The sequence below is a fragment of the Condylostylus longicornis genome, unplaced genomic scaffold (assembly GCF_029603195.1).
Source record: "Condylostylus longicornis isolate FDR11 unplaced genomic scaffold, ASM2960319v2 ptg000107l, whole genome shotgun sequence".
NCBI lineage: Eukaryota > Metazoa > Arthropoda > Insecta > Diptera > Dolichopodidae > Condylostylus > Condylostylus longicornis.
In genome coordinates, this window is record NW_026578075.1 from 2,748,124 (window position 1) to 2,768,325 (window position 20,202).

Consider the following 20,202-nt stretch of genomic DNA (forward strand, 5'->3'; position numbering starts at 1 on the left):
TTTTTAATTGTGTTTGCACTGTATATAGCCTTTCTACTTCGAACAATTTTCATATTAATTGTAAGATAGTTTAGGATAAAAAAATATATTTCAAAATGAATAATTTTGTTATTTTTTCCAAATATTTTGTTGGATTAGCAAAATAGCAAATGAAATTGAAAAAAAAAAATTTTTTTTACTTTTGTCATTTTTTCTGTTCTTCGGCTAACCGATAAAAGTTAGCATTGAACTTGACTAATCTTGCAATGCAATAATCAGGTTCTTTTATTATAAAAATGTTAAAAAAATATGTATTAAATTTAATAAAAAGCGGACACCAATTATGTATTTTAAATCACATTGGTATATTTTCGTTTCCGAATTTTTACTTAGCCCGCAAGGGTTTATAGGACAAAAAAGCTAGATTAGAAATTTCACTTACTCAATTGGCAAGATATACATAATGTATAAGATTAGTTCTCTTGAATGAAATTTTTCATTTTGGCCCACTTAAATATAGTTCCGTATATGTTCTAAACTTATTAAATCTTATCGTTAGCCTTGCGAATTTATATAAATTTCGATTCTTCAGTTAACATTCCCTTTTTTAAACTTATTAGTTGCCTACCACATACCTTCTTTTTTTCGAATTTCTTAAAATGGTTTATATGCGAGTTCGAGCATTACAAAATATTTCATATAATATGAAATATGAAATGAAACGTAAAAGCCTTTGGCTATTTTACAACCAAACCAATAAAATTGAATGGGTTTTAAATTTTGCTCCCAACTTTATCAAAATTACGTGTATTTTACAACATTATAAATATTTGTTTGGTAGCCATAAATATCTTCATATTTTTAAGAATAAAAATGTTAGGGAATTTAAAAATAAAAGTAAATACTAAGGTTATAGTTAAAAATAAAATATGTAATTTTTCAAAAAACATGCCTAAAAAATTATTTCTCTTTGATCAGAAAATGCTTGTATAATAAAATTTTTATATTCCGTTTTAGAATGCTGCATTTTAGACTCCTATCATTTCTAATAACTTTTTTTTTTCCTTGGCTCTCTACATTATTGAAAAACAATCCAAAAGTCCTAAAGTAATTTTTTATATAACACTATATTTGATTTAGTTTTTTAGTTGATTTTGTTTCATAAAAATAAAAACCCACTAACGTAGAATTTAATTGCACACACACAATTCATACTTCACATTTTATTTAATGGCAAATTTCCCATATGGCACAACTTAAAACAATTATTGAACTAACAAATCGTGGCATTTAATTCAAAATGATTAATTATATCTATTTTTATTTTTGTAATTGTTTTACATATGTACATATGCACATATGTATATATACATACATATCATAATATTATGCAGATATTATTTCATTTAAAAAAATTTTCCAAACTTTTCAGAATATTTGAATTGAAGCACTTAATTTTTTAATAAATTTTTCAAAATTTTTTAATCAAACTAAAATGTTCTTGGACTTAAAATAACTATTCATATTTCAAAATATCAACCGCACAAGATATTTTATACACACTGGCCCAACAAATTTATAACACTTGAAATTTTTTTTTGCAAAAATGCTGGGAACGAATTTTTCATTGTTTAAATTTTTTAATAAGTTTTCGTTGTATGTTTAGATTATTTCCTATTTCGTATTTTGTATAATAAATATTAAAAAAAATATTATGTACATATGTATGTAAATATGTTTTCCAAAAACTATAAATTTATTGTTTTTTTTATGTATGTATATATGTATGCGTTTGTACATTTAATTTGCGTATATACGTAATTTTATTTTATTTTTTTTTGTACTTACATTTGAGCGCGATGTATTTAATTTTTTATCAATAAATTCTTGCCGATTCATTTTATTAATTTGCTGTGATGTTATATTACCACCTGATTCATTAACTAAAAAATTTCCCGAACGATTAGCAGTACTAACGGTTGGTGAATTTCTACTACTACTACTACTGACAACAGATGCAGATGCTACACCAGTTATACCAACAGCACCATCAACATTTGATGTTGTTGTTTCAGTAATTGCTGATGATATTGCTGTCGTCATACATCCTTCTAAATTTAAAGTACTTCCACTTACAGCCTCTCTTAACCCACATTGTTGTTGAGCTATTCTTGGTAAATTCTCTTTTGAATGAAAAGCATTCGTTTTGTTTAATTGATGGTGAGAATAAAATTGTTGTTGTTGGTGGTGGTGTTGTTGTTGTTGTTGTAAATCATGATATTGTTGTTCCTGTTGTTTATGATATTGCTGTTTTTGCTGTTGCTGTTGTTGTGTTAAACGACGTAAGCCAACATAGGGGATACAAGGAGTTGATGATATGATATTTATAATTGTATCATTGTCATCACTATTATTTTCTAAAAGGAAAATAAAAGAAAAATAAAAAACAAAAATTATTTTAAATCTTAAACATTTAAAAAGAAAAACCAAAACAAAAAATGAGAAATGTTTTCATTTTCCTATTTGTTTTGTTAGGGCAATCCAATTCAAACAAGGTCAAGAGAAAATTTCAATGCAATAACAAAGAATTTGTACAAAGATTTCGTTTTAAGAGTATCACATACATACTTGATGAACTTGCCATGAAATTTGTAAATTGAAGTCCGGTAATAAAAAAGAGATTTATGCCGCAAAAGTAGTAAAACTTGTAAACTTCAAACTTGTAAAACCAATTATTTATAAAATTTATTTCAAATTCCTAATTCAGTTTATGGAGTGAGTGCATAATAAAAAACATATCTTATCAATTTTATTGCACAACTAAATTTCGATTAGGAATAATAAATTAATTTCACTTTTATTATAAATGGATTCGCCCCCACATAAAACACAATAATAAAATTGTTTCATTTTTAGCTAAACATAACATTTATACATGTTTTGTTAATTATTATGTACATATATGTGAATATAAACATCCATTTATAACCGATTGTATAATAAATATTTTGTACACATATATGACGTATTATTAAAGAAGCAGAAGAACAGGTGTGTATGATACATAATAATATTTCGGATATATAGATAAATGGCTTTGAGAAATTAGAACCAGAATACATAGAGCTTATCGTGTCTACAACATGTTGCGAGAAATGCAATATTCATCGTGTCAATTATCCTGTCAGATTTGAAACATTTACTTAGAAGGAGTTAATCCCTGCTCTAAGCAAACCTGGTTGTTCTTAAACAATATGATTAAATAGTTTTACTCTTTTTGGAATTTCAAAAATTTGCGTACCACGACCGAGTAATTAAATTCGTGTGCATATAAAATTGGCATTTTACGCACCATGAATAGTTTCTGCCAGATATAATCAAATTAATTTTGAACTTGTTTAAAAGTATATGAATTAACCGTTCGAACTTAGAAAAAATTATTACTAATCTTAAATCCGACTATATGAAGTGTTTATTTAAAGCATACTTTAAAGTTCCAGGAAATTATTTCTCTATTTTGAAATCGGAGTGACAAATTTAGAACACTCTGTGAACCGAGTTCGTACGAGTATATAAATAATTTCATTCGTTAATAAAAAAAAAATATAAAAAATTTATTTTGTTTCCAAAATAGATATAAGTAAGCGACACAATAAATTCCTTTTTTTACAAATGAATAAAATGAAGAGAAAATAGTTTTCTAAACGAATGAATGCAAGTATGTATAAAAAGAATAAAATCTTAAATATCTTACTTCTTGCCTTGAAAAGTTATAAAATAATTCTATTATATTTTCAAGACTATGCGAATTATAAAAATTTAAAAATTAAAATAGTATAAGATTTATCAAAAGTGGAAACATCTTTTCACATTGAGCACCAAAACTTGTACTTAACCTTGCCTCTGTACAGTGAAAAATAAAATTTAAATAGATAAAGGACGTTTACTTTATTTATGCATATACATATGTATTTACATATATCTTTATACTTTGTGCTTATGTGTGTGTTTGTTTTTATTGTTTAATAGTGTTGACTTATAACAATATGTGCGACCTTTATTTTCACAACATTGCTTTGTATTATTGAATGAATTCAAGTATCGTTTATATTTAAATTCGAGCATTTAATACTCAAAAATTTTATTTATAATATGCCAATTTACATGAGATTCCCCACCACATGAACTTCACCTCAACTACACAAGTTCAAAATTGTATAATAATTTTGTCTAAGGGTATGTGAACTTATTTGAATAACTGGTGTTGTCCACAACAGAAAATTATGATTTTATAATTGGAAAACAACTTAGAAGAATAAAAAAATAAATTGATTGCAAAACACCCACTAAATTTTTCCCACCAGCCTTTAACTTTACACTAATTTTACATTAACACACTGAAAGGTTATTTGGTCGAACTAAAAGTTTAGTATTTCAATAAAAGTTTAGTAAAGAATTTTATAAGCCCCTGATTGAATTGTTTCAAAAGCATAAATTTTTCAAGAATATCCGAAATTTTAAAACTAAATTTCATTATTGCTAAATTTAATTAAACGCTAATTTCTGCGACGTAGCTTGAATAGAACTGAATAAATTACATGAATGATATTTTACTTACTGTAATCAAGAGAATGATTTGAAACTTTTCTTGGATGATTTTTGATTCTATGAATTTTTGTTAAGCCATCTCCATCATCACCATCATCATCTTCATCTTCGCCATGCTCTTTATTTTGCTCTTGACAACGATGGTAATCCAAAAAATTTTGTGAATGATGCTTTTGATGAAGACAACAATATTTAACATGCCTACAGAAATTTGCGGTACTTGGTCTATTCACTCGAAATGAACTGGATCTTCCAACATTAACAGTATTTGTATTTGTACAACGTAAACTACCACCACAACGTCTGTGAGGATATTTATTATTTCGTGGTATTACCTGCAAGAAAATTAATATGCGAAGCGTATTTTAATAGCGTGACTTTAAAAAATTTGTTAATTTAAAATTTCACAAATTTTTTCTATTTATGAAAATTAAAACAATTTAAAAACCTAAGTTAAAATCTTGTTACTACAAAAAATTTTCTTTGCTGTCCTAAAAATTTTTAACAGACCTCCCACATAATGCTACAAACTCTTACAGAAGATTGGCTTTTACTATTACATTGGCGATATTTCCAACTGCGTTTTGGTCTTGCCGACAAAGCTTGTTAACAAGAGGAATAAAAAATAAAACGTATGTCTACTATTGATGTAAAACCTGTCGAGTAAACTCAATTGTTAATGGTAATCAAGGCATTCAATGCAGCACATCACATAATTTTTATTTCTCCTGTTCTCTTTTCGAGATACAATCTTATGTGTATTTTATAATCAGTGTTCGCACTTTGACACACAGGTATTCGGATGATGTACAATAAGAATTAGACACAATTTTTCAAAAATTCCTACATATCATAAGTTTCAACTCAAAAACTATCAAATACTGCAAAAAAAATACTTAATGTATACCTGTACTGAAAATAATGTTAAATTATATACGACTGAAATAAATTTGTGAAAAGAAGAAATTTGTATGAAAAGCTTTCAAACCCTCCCATATCGTATGTTGTTTGTTACATTTTGTACACATTATTATTAATCGAAATTAGATACATTTTTTCAGTGAGTGATAGCACTGAATGTACAATTATATAAATGTATGTGTATTATGCGTATAACGTATTACACTCACCCTTTAAGGATTATCGAATTGTACTATGCAATTTTCACATCTTGTAGGTTTTATTTGTATATGACATTTTTTTTTTCGTAATTATTTGCTAATGGAAAAATAATTATTTAGTAAAAAAATTGCAAATAAAAGAACATGTTTTGTTACGCTTTTCAAAACATGTAAACACCATGTGTGTACACGCCTAAAAAAAATGTCCGATGACAACAATTTACAAATCTATAAAAAATATGTGTGAGTGTATGTCATACAAATATTATTTGCAGTTTTTTCTTATTTAAAGCAGTGCTAAAAACACATTAATAATTTAATATTAGGAATTTTTACATATCATTCCCATAAGCATCGTGAAATTGCAAAATTTTATATCCAAATAATTCATAATAGATGAAATCTAGGGCACGAAATAATTCAAAATAAATGTTTTAAAAAACTAAACAGGATTTTCGAAAAAATTTGTATTAAAGACACCTTATGTGATTTTGTATTAAAGATAAAATCATATTTTAGGTATTTATGAATAAGAAATTCATTGCGGTCTTCCGATATTCCATTAGGGAGCAATTTTTATACCCGTGCGAACGTATGTTGGAAGGGTATACTAAATTTGCCTTATCGTTTGTAACACTAAAAAATAATGCTCTGAGATATAGACTCAAGTGTATGTTTTTGATCGGCGTCGAATTCTGAGTCGATTTAGCTTTGTCTGTCCATTTGTCCGTCCGTCCCTCCCAACAATATCCTAAAAACTAATTGAACTAAGTTCACCAAATTTTCACAAATGATTTATTGCAGTAAATTCCAGAACTCTTTTTAAATTGGATATGATCCCGGAACTGATTCGGCGAGCTGCCATACAACTTCAAAATTTATTTGACTATATCTTAGAAACTATAAAAGTTGTGATATTGAAAGCTGCGAGATTTTTTTTGCTCGAAATTGAATAATAAAAAGTATTTGCCACTTAGCGGACTGGAATTCAATATAACCCATCTAAGGTCGTGTTACTTCTTCATTGTTTGAGTATTATTTCGTATAAAACAAATTTTTTTTTTTTTAGCTCTTTCTGCTTTATTGCATAATTTTAAATACTGGACCTAACTATCGCCTAATAATAAAAAAAATATAATAATATAGGTTATTTTTTTATATATTGTTGCCTTTTACTTCATTTCATAATCAATTCAAAAGGCTTAGTATAAACAGTGAAAGTTAATAATAGACAACTTGCAAAAAAGCATCAGCATAACTTCAAATAACCAGAGGAAAAACTTCGAATATTAATGTGTACATGCAAATATTTACTCTTTTTTTAAATATTGAAACAGCAAGGATATGAAAAACATTATAATCAGCTAATGTTCTACAGTGTAAACTGAAAATAAGTTATATGGGACATACTAACATACAAATATAAATATGTACAAACTTGTTTATAAAGAAAAAATCTATGAATATCAAAAGAACTCTTACATATTACATGTTACATTTAATGGTGTTGCTTAAATGCATTTGCGTTATGTATGTGCATAAATAAATGAGAAACCACACGTTAAGAATTAATAGCCTTATGCATATTAAATAAAAAATTATGCTCTTGTATAGGTAGGTACCTAAAGTCTATGGAATTTTGAAATCTGTTGACATTTATTTACATAATATTATTCTAGATGTATGTAAATATGTTGAGGATGCTTTTCAAACGAATATTATATAGAGAGTAGAAAAATAATAGGCAAAGGTCAGTCAATTTTTACAGCTTGTGCATGTATCATCATGTATGACGATACTGTTATTGTATTAGCTGCTTTTAAGTTATTCTATATCAAATGAGAACAAAGTACTTGCAAATTTTGTTTGTGCGGTGAATTTTTTATTCTAATTTAAATTAAATAACCTATATTGTATGTTCATATTAAATTCTTTTAGACTGTTTACAAATTACATCGAGAAAATTATGTTAGATTTAACTTTTTACTCCTTTATATATAAAGAGACAAAAGAGTTTGCTATTTTCATAGCGGTGAATGAAATCTTAAACTATTTAATAATTGTAATATAAATAATTACATAGCAACTTAATATAATTTCGAAAATTACCTTATCTTCCAAAAGATTTGAAAATAAATCAATGTGGTCTTCATCTTCATTCATCATTGCGAAAAAGTCTTTAAATGTATCCGGAAATGTTGCCGGAAATTGACTTTGTCTTTCCAATTTAGTTTCCATTACCTTAAAAAATTCAAAATAAAATAATTATTTATTAGTTTCAAAATAAAATTTTTTTTTTTGGAATTAAAATCAAATATTAAAATAATCTGATCTAACAAATCTGATTATTAAAATAATCTAACAAATCTGATACTGTCAGCACATAACCAACGAGAGAGAGAGTGAAAGTGTGTTTATACCTGTACGAACGTATGTTCGAAGGGTATACTAAATTTGCCTTACCGTTTGTAACGCTAAGAAATAACGGTTTTAGATATAGACCCAAGTGTATGTTTTTGATCAGCGTCGAATTCTGAGTTAATTAAGCTTTGTCTGTCCGTCCGTTCGTCCGTCCCAACGATATGAAGATTTATTGTAGTAAGTGCCAGAACCCTATTTAAATTGGACATGATCGGGGTACCGGTTCGGGTAGCTGCCGTACAACTTCAAAATTTCTTTGGCTATATTTCAGAAACTATAAAAGCTATGATATTGAAATTTCACACAAACGAATATATTAGTAGGGCCAATATGTCTAATAAAAGTCGTAGAAATTACTTGGCTGCTTTTGGCACCTGCCATACAACTTCAAAAGTTATTTGGCTATATCTCAGAAACTATAAAAGCTGTGGTATTGAAATTTCACACAAGCAAATATATTAGTAGGGCCAATATAAATATAAAATTCGTTAAAATATCTTGGCTCTTTCTGGTAGCTGCCATATAACTTCAATAGTAGTTTGGCACACACAGTATTTAAAAAACACACAGTATTGAAATTTTGCATAAATTAATATGGTAATATGGCAACTTAAAGTCATAGTCTGTCCCATAGTCAGTTAGGGCATCTTTATTTGCACATAGAATAACAAATTCGTACGGGTATCACAGAGCTGACAAGTCAACTCTATTTTTTTCTCGTTTTTCTTTAATATTATTGTCAATGGTCTATTATTGCAAAATTTCTAAAGTTACAAAATTTGCTCTTCAAAATAAATTAATAATTGTCATTAATAAGTAAAAAAAATAGTTTCTTCACGTTTCTCTTACATGAATGGATACACTTCTCTATAGAAACTCGACATGTAAAATTTTGTACATGTTTGCACATAGTGAGTAGTGAATTGTCAACCTAAAAAGAAAAATTAATTAAAAGTGCCTTAAAATTTAAAGTTTCGTGAAATTTGTTATATTATAAATTTGTTGTATTATAAATTATTCAAGGTAAGTAGCCATTACAAATGAATTTCTCCTTTGATTTTTTTAAAATATAAACTAGTTTTAGTTAACCCCATATTTGGTACATACCTAATTTAAATATTATTACAAATTTCTTACTTTTCTGTGTATTGCTGTGCGAAATACACTTTGGATTTATTGATAAGAAGAGCATTAATACAGTCACCTGGGTTACGTGCTACCGATTTACCAAACAGTATGAGAAAAATTCATGAAATATGTATGTAGTAAAATTGCATTTCACAATAATTCAAATTTCTTGACAGCTTTGAAAAAACCAAATTGTTACTGAAAAACGGTGTTGACTATGTAAAACAATACAAAATTGAAAGAACAAAATAAAAATGAAAATTGCACAAATTAGCAATAATACAAAAGTACTATTTTCAACAGCAACTTAGATGCGCCTGGACTATATGCAACAAATACAAAAAATAATATGCGGTGATAAAAATAAGTCGTACAGGCAATTTAAATTTATTTGCACGAAGGACTTAGGTTACAGAAAGAGCTTCAGCTTTCTATTAATTTAATAAAAATATTTCAAAATTGTACAAAATTTAAGAAAAAGCCATGTTATTAAAACAAACTGCAAAAATCCAGCTTTATAAACCCAGAAATCCACAGAAGAACTTGTTAACAGTCTTATGATATATTTTTAAAAGAAACAAAAATAAAATTATTTTTTTGAACTGAATCTTTACTCGCGGAAAAAAATGTAATTTATTATATACAAAATTATAAAGGTTCCATAAATTAAAACATTTGATTGCAATATTATTAGAATATTAAAGTACAAAAAAAATTAAAGCTTTATAAATTAAAATTTAATGTAGAAAAAATATACATACACACACTTTATTATTCTGTAGTGGAAACAGATTATTCTGATTAATTACTTTCTCATTTCATTCTAATTCAATTAAATAATTTATTTAATAATTACCATATTTAAACATGAATTTATTTTTATTGTAGGAGTATTTGCTCAATGAAGTGATATACAAAAACATATTCTATATATGTATGTATGTACAAACAAATTGTAATAAGAAACCGTGCCGCTGATACATAAAGTTTCAGAACCATCCATTTAAAATTTAAAACGTTAATAACCAGGAAGAAGAAAAAAATTTGGTAAAAAATAATATTTGGAGCGTTTTATTTTTTTCAAAAATTCCTAAACCAGATCAGGTAGACTTATATACCACATTAAAGCTCGGTTGCCAAGACTGCCGGCTGTTGCCAGCAAAATTAGAGAAGTTTACAATCTTGTGTTACCAAAAATAAAATTGGCATGTTAAAATTAAAATTTTTAAACTATAAAATTATGTGATTCCGAAATTTGAATAATAAAGCCCTTCTTCTGAGGTTTCCTAATCATATTTGGTCGCCAAGATTACACGTTATCCGCGTCGATACCAGTTTTGATATATGTGAAAAAATTGTTTAAAATTAACATGTTCGAATGGACCACCCCAAAACCTAAATTTGACCAATATTACATGAAATTATTTTAAATTACAACATTTGTTGTACTGAATTAAATAAAAATTACATGCAAATTTGTAATTTATCAGCATTTTACACAAAAACGTCTGTATACATTTTTATGCGGTTCAAATTTCAAACTCCAGAAGACCAAAAAACTTCAGTATTTTGTCGGAATTAAACGAATGTAATAAAAAATCGCATATGATTATTAGCAACTCTAATAATTTTAATTTCTTTTTAATGAATTTTATTAAATAATAAATTAAATTTTATGTCAATTTTATTTTAAATATTTACGTAGAATATTGTAACGTCACAAGCACTTAAATTAATTGGCATACAACATTTAAATAAGTAAAAAAACAAATTAACGTTATTTAATATTTCGGTTTCAAAAATTATTGCAGGAACGGTCAGAGGAAGTACATATTTCTTGAATAATTTTAATATTGTATATAATTAATTTTACACCTATATGACTTTATGAATACGGGATTGTATAGAACAAAAATATTCTAAAGAATGAGAATATAATTTGCAAATAGAGAATACGTTTTGCATGCGTGTACCTTTTGTATGTTAATAAATATTTACTTTTAGATATTAAATTTCGTTACAAATTAAAAATAAAAAAAGACTTGAAATGATAACATTCTATCTGTAATTGACACGTATTGCCGAATAATTTGGTAATTAAAAATTGTGAGTTACTCATTTCTTAATTATATCGAGCAGCACTTCATTCAATTATTTAACTTTCAAATATTTATTTTAGAGGGTTTCTAAAATAAACAATTTTAACTTTTATTACAGCACGACTGGAGAAGTTTTAGCAAAGAATATGAAAAACAATATATTTTTTTGGAAACGCCTTAAAAAATTTGAATGACTCTACTGTATAACTTCAAACAAATCAATGTTTATTTCATATATATAATTAGCAAAATATTTGAACCTAATTAATTATTTAATTACTAGCTATTAGTATACTAGGACAAATATAATATTACTTATAAGCAATACTCAATATGGATGTCGAAAAACAGTTAAGACAACAAGCTTATGGCATGATAGCACATATTGAAAAAGAATTGGAAAAGATTTCTCCAAAAATTTTGCTTAAAGCTCTGAATAGTATTGAAATAGTCGGTACAGCACACAAGTGGTTTAATAGTTACCTAGTAAACAGAATGAAATAAAAAAGAAATAGAACATGAACAATTCTGAATTAGAAAAAATAAAAAAAAAACCGATTAAATACGGTGAAGTACAAGGCACCTCCCGAGAATCAACATTATTTTTATTTTTTTTAAACGAAATATAAACATAAGTTCACAAATAATTTAGATTGACATAACTTATAGTAATATACAAAATTATAGATTAATACAGACAACGTAGAAATACTGAAGAAAATTGCCGATTATAAACTGACTTCGAAAAGTAAATATTAAGAAGTCAATATAAAGAAAAACTGGATTAAAGATCGTAATACTTATAATAAAGCAATATGTGAATTCAACAAATTACAATCGTTGCTTCACACCGCAAGCCCTCCTTTTTTTAAAAAAAAAAAAGATAAATTCATTTATAGAATGAATGAAAGTAGACTGCTTACGAGCATCTTGTTTCTCGTAAAAGTTGTAAATTGTTTCTTAAGAAATATTAAAATTATAACACTCTGTACGAGATTTTTCTCACTTGAATTTGAAAGAAACAAATATAAATAAATAAATTATTTGCATATTTTAGACAATCAATCTCCAAAATTTCACTGTACTTTATTTTGGAGCTAATTAATCACTTGCATTTTCAATCGGATTAAGTTAAGGTGGGACATTCAATGTTAAAATTTCTCCCATTTTTAGAACTTAAAGGTAATTTTGTTTTTTCACTGACGCCTATACTGAAATCATACATACAGATTTTACTGCCATCTGTCTTGTAACACTGCCAAGATTAAATTCTTTCTTCGTTGTAAAATAAACTTATTTCTGATGATTTTTTTTTTCTATTTTCGTTCATCGGATTACTACAATTTTTTTAGATGAAAATACTAAAAACAACATTTTAAGACACTGATTCCGATTTTATTTTCATGTCGATTATGATTTCATTTTTTTTTCGATTATAAAAAATACTTACATACATACATATAGATGATATTTTATTGATATTTATAGGTTATAATTATTTTTAGAATGGTTAGGTGTCCTTATTTTATTGGCAGAAATCAAAATAGAATTTATTTATTTGCTTTTCAATTTTTTTTTCTTCTTTTTCTATATAAGTTTTAGGAAATATTTACATATATATATAAATATATAAATTAATATATAGAAAATTTTCCTTTTAAAATTTTACTCTACCTATTTGGGGTATAAAATAGGTGAAGTATTCTTAATTAAACCTATACCGGGAAATAATCATTTGCAGATATTTAAAGAAAGTTTTTCAAAATTTTCCTCGATTTTAATCGAAATGTTGTTTCTTTGATAAATTTCATGATGGTTTCCAACCATTTTATTGGTTGACAACCAACTTTTCTTTATAAAATTTTAAATTGAATTCAAAATAAATAAAATTTAATTAAAAAAAATTTTAGTTATTTTTCTCCTCCATATTTTAAAGGAAGTGAAGTCACCTTAATCGCTTTTACTACATTTCTATTTAATTTTACGAGTGCGTAAATATATATAGAGTTCTGCTACTATCGTCATTTTGTATCTATTTATTGCCTGATTTATTTCATTTTTGTATACGTATACTTAAAAGAGGTAACCATGTACACGTCCATAATAAATTATATCGATTTTTATTTTATATTTATATAAACTCTATATATATATATATATATATATATATGTGTGTTTTCCTTAAAACAGAGCAGCACATACATACATACTTTAATATTTGTGTTAGCAGATATACATTCATTTATTTTTTTACAATTTCATAAAAAATACACAGAAAATTTTTTCTCGTAACATCAGAGATAATTTTGATAAGTTAGTCTTAGGTAACATTAATATCCTTTAAAAAAAATGATCATGAATATTTTATATGTATATATATGAATGAATCTGTGTATATATTTGCTTTGTATATAGAAAAAAATTGATAGATGCTTTAATATTATTAAGCTTATAAAATAATAATATCTAGCATTAAATAGAATTATTTGTAGGAATTACGCGGTGGAATAAACTCGATTTATTCTACTGGTACTACTTCTAAAATACAGTTATTCCTGTGATAAAATTCATTGATAATTGAAATATGGAAGTTTTGTATTTCATAGATAATTGAGCAGATGGAAAGAACACTTTGCAAAGCCTAACACACCTACCCAAGACACTTAATTTGAAAACCAAGAACTAAACATTAGGAGGAGGCTACAATCGAAAGAATAGCACCAACCACTAGACAAATAGGGCAGCCAATTAAAAAACTAAAGCGCAATAAAGCAAAAGGATGGTTTTCCAGCTGAAATATTTAAAGCAGTAGAAATTACAACAACCAATGTACTAAAACCAATAATAGAGAAAATATTTTTTCCAGAATCGTGGATGTACCGAACACTCTAATACAATTAGATTGATGTCGAACAATCAAGCGAACGGAACAAACCCCTTGATGTAGGTTTCGTGGACTTTGAATGAGCAATCTGGGCTGCACTCAAGAAAACCAGAATCTCAGCTAAACTAATACAAATTATAAAGGCGGTTTATAATGTTGCTGAAGCAGTGGTGTTACATAATAGCAAACTTACTTCCTCCATCAAGACACCAATAGGAATTAGACAGGAATGCCTATTTCCCCATTGCTTCCCCGTTCATCATTGTGTTAGACAAATATATGGGGTAGGTAGCGTAACTACGTCATTCTGCTGATTCAGCTGAAGGTGTGCAACTCATCATAAATAAGTTAGCAGACAAAAAGAATTGGAGTTAACCAGTATAAAGATGGAAAGGAATAAAGAGACTGGAACGAAACGAAACAGAGTAAGTTGGAGAAGGTATGTTAAAATTTAAATACTATGTTCCGCAGATAAAGTCAAGGGATGACAGTTATACACATACATAGCTGATATTAAATAAAATAATATATATACACAAACAACCCTATGACTTGCAAAGTAACACGTTTTTAATCAATAATTTAATGGGTAATAACATTCTTAAGAAATAAAGTACATCTAATAAAAAAATTATTAAAAATTCTATTATATCTTATTGCATATATTTAGGGGAAAATATTACATCAAGGCGTTTATTATCCAATTAATTTTTGTTATTTATTTAAAGTTTGCTTATAATTTTAATGAAATGGAATGCCTATAACGGTGCAAGCAGCTTTCGCTCTGGTGGTTTTAGCGATAAACACTCTAGCAGAATGAAAAAGAGTTTCAGAAATAAAATTTTATTCAATTTTTAAGTTCTTGCAACTTTTAATTGCTTTCAAAAACAGATCGACTAGTTAAGGGTGAAATGGAAGATTGGAAAGTTTTACTTTAAAACGACCTTTATGTTTACATTTAAAATTATACAGTTCGAATGATAATGATTTGGAAAATATTTTGTTCGTGGATTTTTTGTCTATTTGCAAACAGAACCCACAGAGAGATAGACATATTAGCGAACGGCAATTTCCATTAATTTACAAAATGAATTCTTAATCACTTAATAATTTATTCTTGGAAGTAGATTTTCAAAAAATTTCTCATAGAAAAAAAAAACCAAAAGCTCACTGTCTCTTAGACGAACAAAATAAAATTTATAATCTATAATAAATTTATATGTAACCACAATATATCTACAAATATCACCATTATATACAACTCTTACGATTTTGCATTTTTAATCAATATTCAAATTATAATATCGATTAATTTGTTTATTGTAAATATTAAATTTTATTACACGGATTTTTAAATAAAAGCAATAAAATGCTTAAGCTACAATAATAATCATGTACCTTGAAGCTAAATATTGGGAAAAGGATGTTATTGTTTGAAAATTCAATTAAAAAAAATATTATTTCAAAGAACAACTATCGTTGAACAATTTTAATTAACAAAAGCGTACAATCAATAATTTAATTGTAAAATTGTACTCAAAGCACATCTGAATGTCATTTGGGAATAATTAATATTTTTTTTTAATAAAATAATGACATAATCGACTGTATTCCAATTATGTTATTGACAATGATAAATAAAATCGACATTAAATTATTGATGAAAATATTGAAATTTGCATATAAGTACACAAATATTGAACTTATTCAGGCAAAATAATGCAACGCAAACAGCATTAAAATTAATGACGGTTTTGACAACCTTAAGACATTTTCTTATGTCAAAATTGCAGACGTAATGCACTAAACATAAATGAACGAGATTTACGACATTTGATAATAAAAATTATTATTACAATAAATCGAAATTCTCCTACCAAATGTGCAATTTCTGTTTGATATTGTATTATTTGTGTAAAATGTGATTGAAGTTTGCACAAAACGCCAAAAAAAATTAAAATATTTCTTTAGGTCTAAAATTTTCAATTACAATTTGGTACACATTTACAGTAGTTATTGCACTGATCCTTTAACAGAAGGATTTCGGGTTCAAAGCCCAGTCAGGTCACTATAAAAATTATATCCAATATCATATATGTAGCTTTGCATCACATATAAAAAAAATAAATTAATATTAAGTAATTGTCATATTTCAATAATATCCAATATTAAAAATAACATAGTAAATATCAATAATCTTAAATATTTAATATAAAACTACGGTAGGCTAGTGCTACCTACCTAGTAAACTCAATGGCGTAAGAAACTGGTGTTCATAGTTATCTACAATATTGTGTACCAGTCCTATGCTCCTCCCAGGAGCGAGGTAGGAATAAAAAAAATGTTAAAAGTTAAGAATAATATAAGTAACAAAAATTTTTTTAAAAGAATTTTTAAACAATGCAATTTTACAATCCGTTTCGAGTTTAGTGAAATAAATGTTGTTTGTAAAACTAAGCGTAAGTTTTATATTGCCCTATTTTATAATAGAGCTCAAAAAAATTTTAACCAGTTTTTTAAATTAAGCAAAGGAAAAAATTATTTAACTGATTCCCTTGTGCAGACCTAACAGATTCAAGTTGCAGTTCTCTAATGAAAACGCACACTATGTCATACAACAAAAATGTTACATGCAGTTTATTAGGCCGAAAGACATAACAACAATTTTTCTGGTTACACAGTGAAATATCTGACGCTAATGTTTCCAATGTTAATCAGCTTAATAGTGTTAAAATGAAAGGATTGCTCAAGGACTTAGAACACTTCTTTAATTACGATTACTCATTTCCTCTTTTAAGGATGTGTTTTTTTTTTTTTGAAGAATAAAAACGAATTCGAGGGAAATCTAGTATACATTTTTTTTACATTTCAGTCGTATTTTTATTTCTCTTAATCTCCCGCCTCTTCATATATGTACTTTGTAAATATGTAACTGTATAATATTAAAGTAAAAAACAAGAACAAAGGCATTTTTATTTATTTAAGTATGTACAGATATTATTTAAATAAATATTTTTCTATATTTTTATATTCATATAATCGTGCTGTGTAGACAAAAAATAAATATGTTATATTAATACTCGTATTAATATATAAATATACATATGTACATATATGTATTTAAATATGTGAATATAAAAAACAAGAAAATATATGTATATTTATTTAACTGTTATTAAGTTCTCCTTCAGTTATGCTCTATACCATATAATTATACATACTCTCTGTTATTTGATGTTTATTTATTTAACATTATGTATACAAGTAATAACGTGTCTATATGTACATATACATGTAACTGTATATAATATATGAAGCACAGATAAAAATTTTGGGGCAAACCAAACCAATATTTTGTAAGAAAGCACTTTTCATCTTCAGAATTTTTGGCGTTTGAAATTCTTATTACCATTTAATTTACGAAAAAATCTAAAAATCAACAAAAAAAAAAAAATTCAACAAAACTTTACTCAATGATACACCCACAAAACCATAATTTATTACTTCATCGTATTCACCATTTGACGAGGTAGCAAGAAAGGGGGTCAGCACACCACTTCTCAACCCTGACCATTTTCCGGGAGAAACCTCAAGGAGTGGGTAGAAAGGGCGAAATGTGAATTATGGAGGAACAGGAATTCATACAGGAAAAATAGGAATGACTAGACCCCACGTGAAAATGCTCACAGGTTTCTCAACGAGACGGGGGGCACCTGAGGAGGTTGGGCCTTGAGGGCGAAGTTCCTTGCAGGTTTTATGGGAAAGTGGAGAGGACTTTGACCCAACTTCTCGGTGACCCTCACAAGATGCTCGAATTTATCGAAATAAGAGAGGGGCGCAATAGATCAATTTTTTGGGTCGCGTTGCATTGTTATGTTATATTTTAACTAATCTTATCTAGTCTAATATAGCAAATTGTACATGAAATTTAGTTCAAGTTACAGTCTCTCGTTTATTTAATATGACAGAATGATAAAATGACAGATGAACAGAATGACAAATGAAAAAGAAAACAATATTCTTTTTCAATTCCATTGAAAATCTCCTATAAAATTATAAGAAGAATTGTAATCAATTGATTAAAGAATCTTATGTATTTTTATATTGTATATTCAATTTAATAATTATATAAATCAACAATTAATTTATTTTCAACGCTTTCTCATTCTATTTCATTTCTATTCTATATATATTGTGTATGTATCTACATACATAAATTGGTCTCAGCAGGTATACACATAAAATAATCATTGAAGTTGCATATGTTTAAGAGTATGTTTTAATTATGTATTTATAAATTTACAATGTTCTCCCACTTAATTTCATTAACAGTTATTAGAAAAACGATTTAGTTGATCTTAGCTGATTAATTGTAATACCCTGCATTTGAAAAGCTTAAAATGAAAAATTTAAGGGCACAAAATTAACTTAATAGATTAATTAATAAAAATAAAAAAATAAAATATCTTTGTTTTTCAATTTGTATACGAAAATAATTTTTTAGAAATATTGTGCTGCCCTTATATTGTTTTCAAGAACTCCTTAGGTTATTTGACTCAACATATTCGTCTATTTTAATATATATGTATGTATATTAAAAACAATGAAATTAAATTTTATTTTAATCCTGTACTTGTATAGTAAATAATAACAATATTGTACTATAATTTACGAGCCCTCTTATAAAACAAGATTGTATTAGAAATATTTGTTTATTACTTTCATTTTCAATTTAATTATGAAAAAAAGCAATAGAAATACAATGTAAATTTATGATATCTAAAGATACATATATGTGTACTTATGTTTTACGAGTTATTATGGATTTGCATTATTTGAAATAATTTGTTTTCATATAGATAAGATAATTTTAGTGATAATGCTATATAGTTATCTTTTAAGTATACAATTTAATTAATCAAATATTCTTATATTAAACATACTCTATAGCAACATATTTTTTCTAATGTGTGTCATTCAGTTATATAGTTTAGATCGGTTAATAATTTAAATAGTTATTATGTACTCCTCCCCCAAAGACCGTTCTCTGATGTTATAATAAAAACTTTCTTCTTTTTTTAAGAGATCAGAACAAATTTCATTTAAATTCTAAAATCGTATATATAGTTCGAATAAATTTGCTCCTAAAAAAATTTCAAATGAATTCAAAATGAATTTCTCGGTAAATTTTTTTCAATTCAGAATAAAATCACAGTAAATATTTTAACACAGAAAACTATATTTGTATGACATGAAAACCTAATGGGTATTAATGGCTTGATTTGATATTTTGATTAGAACCCAGAGTCAAAACTTTTAATAAATTTCATGAGTACTAATAAATTTTTTCAGTATTTTTAAATTACCTAGTGTTGAGCTTAAATTATAAATATAAAAATATGTGAAATTAATCATTAAGTCCCTATACGTATGCAATTTACCACTCTATATACCAAAAACCTTTCCTATGGTTTAATCTTATTAAAAAAAATAAAGTCAGCCCTGCAAATATTTTCTTTATTCTGTTAATAATTTTGTATTTTATATCAATTTAATATTAATTTATGTAAGTCGAATTTGAAATACAGACTCTGGTACAATGATCGCGAATTTACAATGGAGATATACGTATATGATCGTTTTAATGCTCTAGTCATAAACTAATTGCCATCAAATCTGTGTACTACGAGCAACATTTTGTATTTCTGTATAATGTATGGATAAATATTTACTCCTATTTTCCATTCTACCCCATGTTAGAAAGTATGGTAAACTTCAACCATTTGTATATACTGAACTCTTAAAAATCCAGAACCCTAAAATTTCTGTAAAAACCGAAAATTGATTGAAATAAAATAAATTTTATATGCCGTCTTTTTTGTCAAAATTTTATCAAAACAAAATTTATATCAATCAAAAAAATATATTTCATTCTCAAATATCCATCTAAACTTATAATTAC

General features: G+C 26.4%; 1 protein-coding gene across 1 annotated transcript in view; it reads right to left on the bottom strand.

The window, feature by feature from the left end:
• The window catches only part of LOC129614368 (sca1 complex protein phr), a 66,936-nt gene that overhangs the window by 26,758 nt on the left and 19,976 nt on the right, over positions 1 to 20,202 (bottom strand). The window contains exons 2-4 of the mRNA XM_055528942.1: positions 7,818 to 7,949; positions 4,598 to 4,922; positions 1,828 to 2,396 (exon numbers count right to left, since the gene is read on the bottom strand). Of these exons, the coding sequence (XP_055384917.1) occupies positions 1,828 to 2,396; positions 4,598 to 4,922; positions 7,818 to 7,946 (1,023 nt within the window). The 5' untranslated portion in view covers positions 7,947 to 7,949. The remainder of the gene's footprint in view (positions 1 to 1,827; positions 2,397 to 4,597; positions 4,923 to 7,817; positions 7,950 to 20,202) is intronic.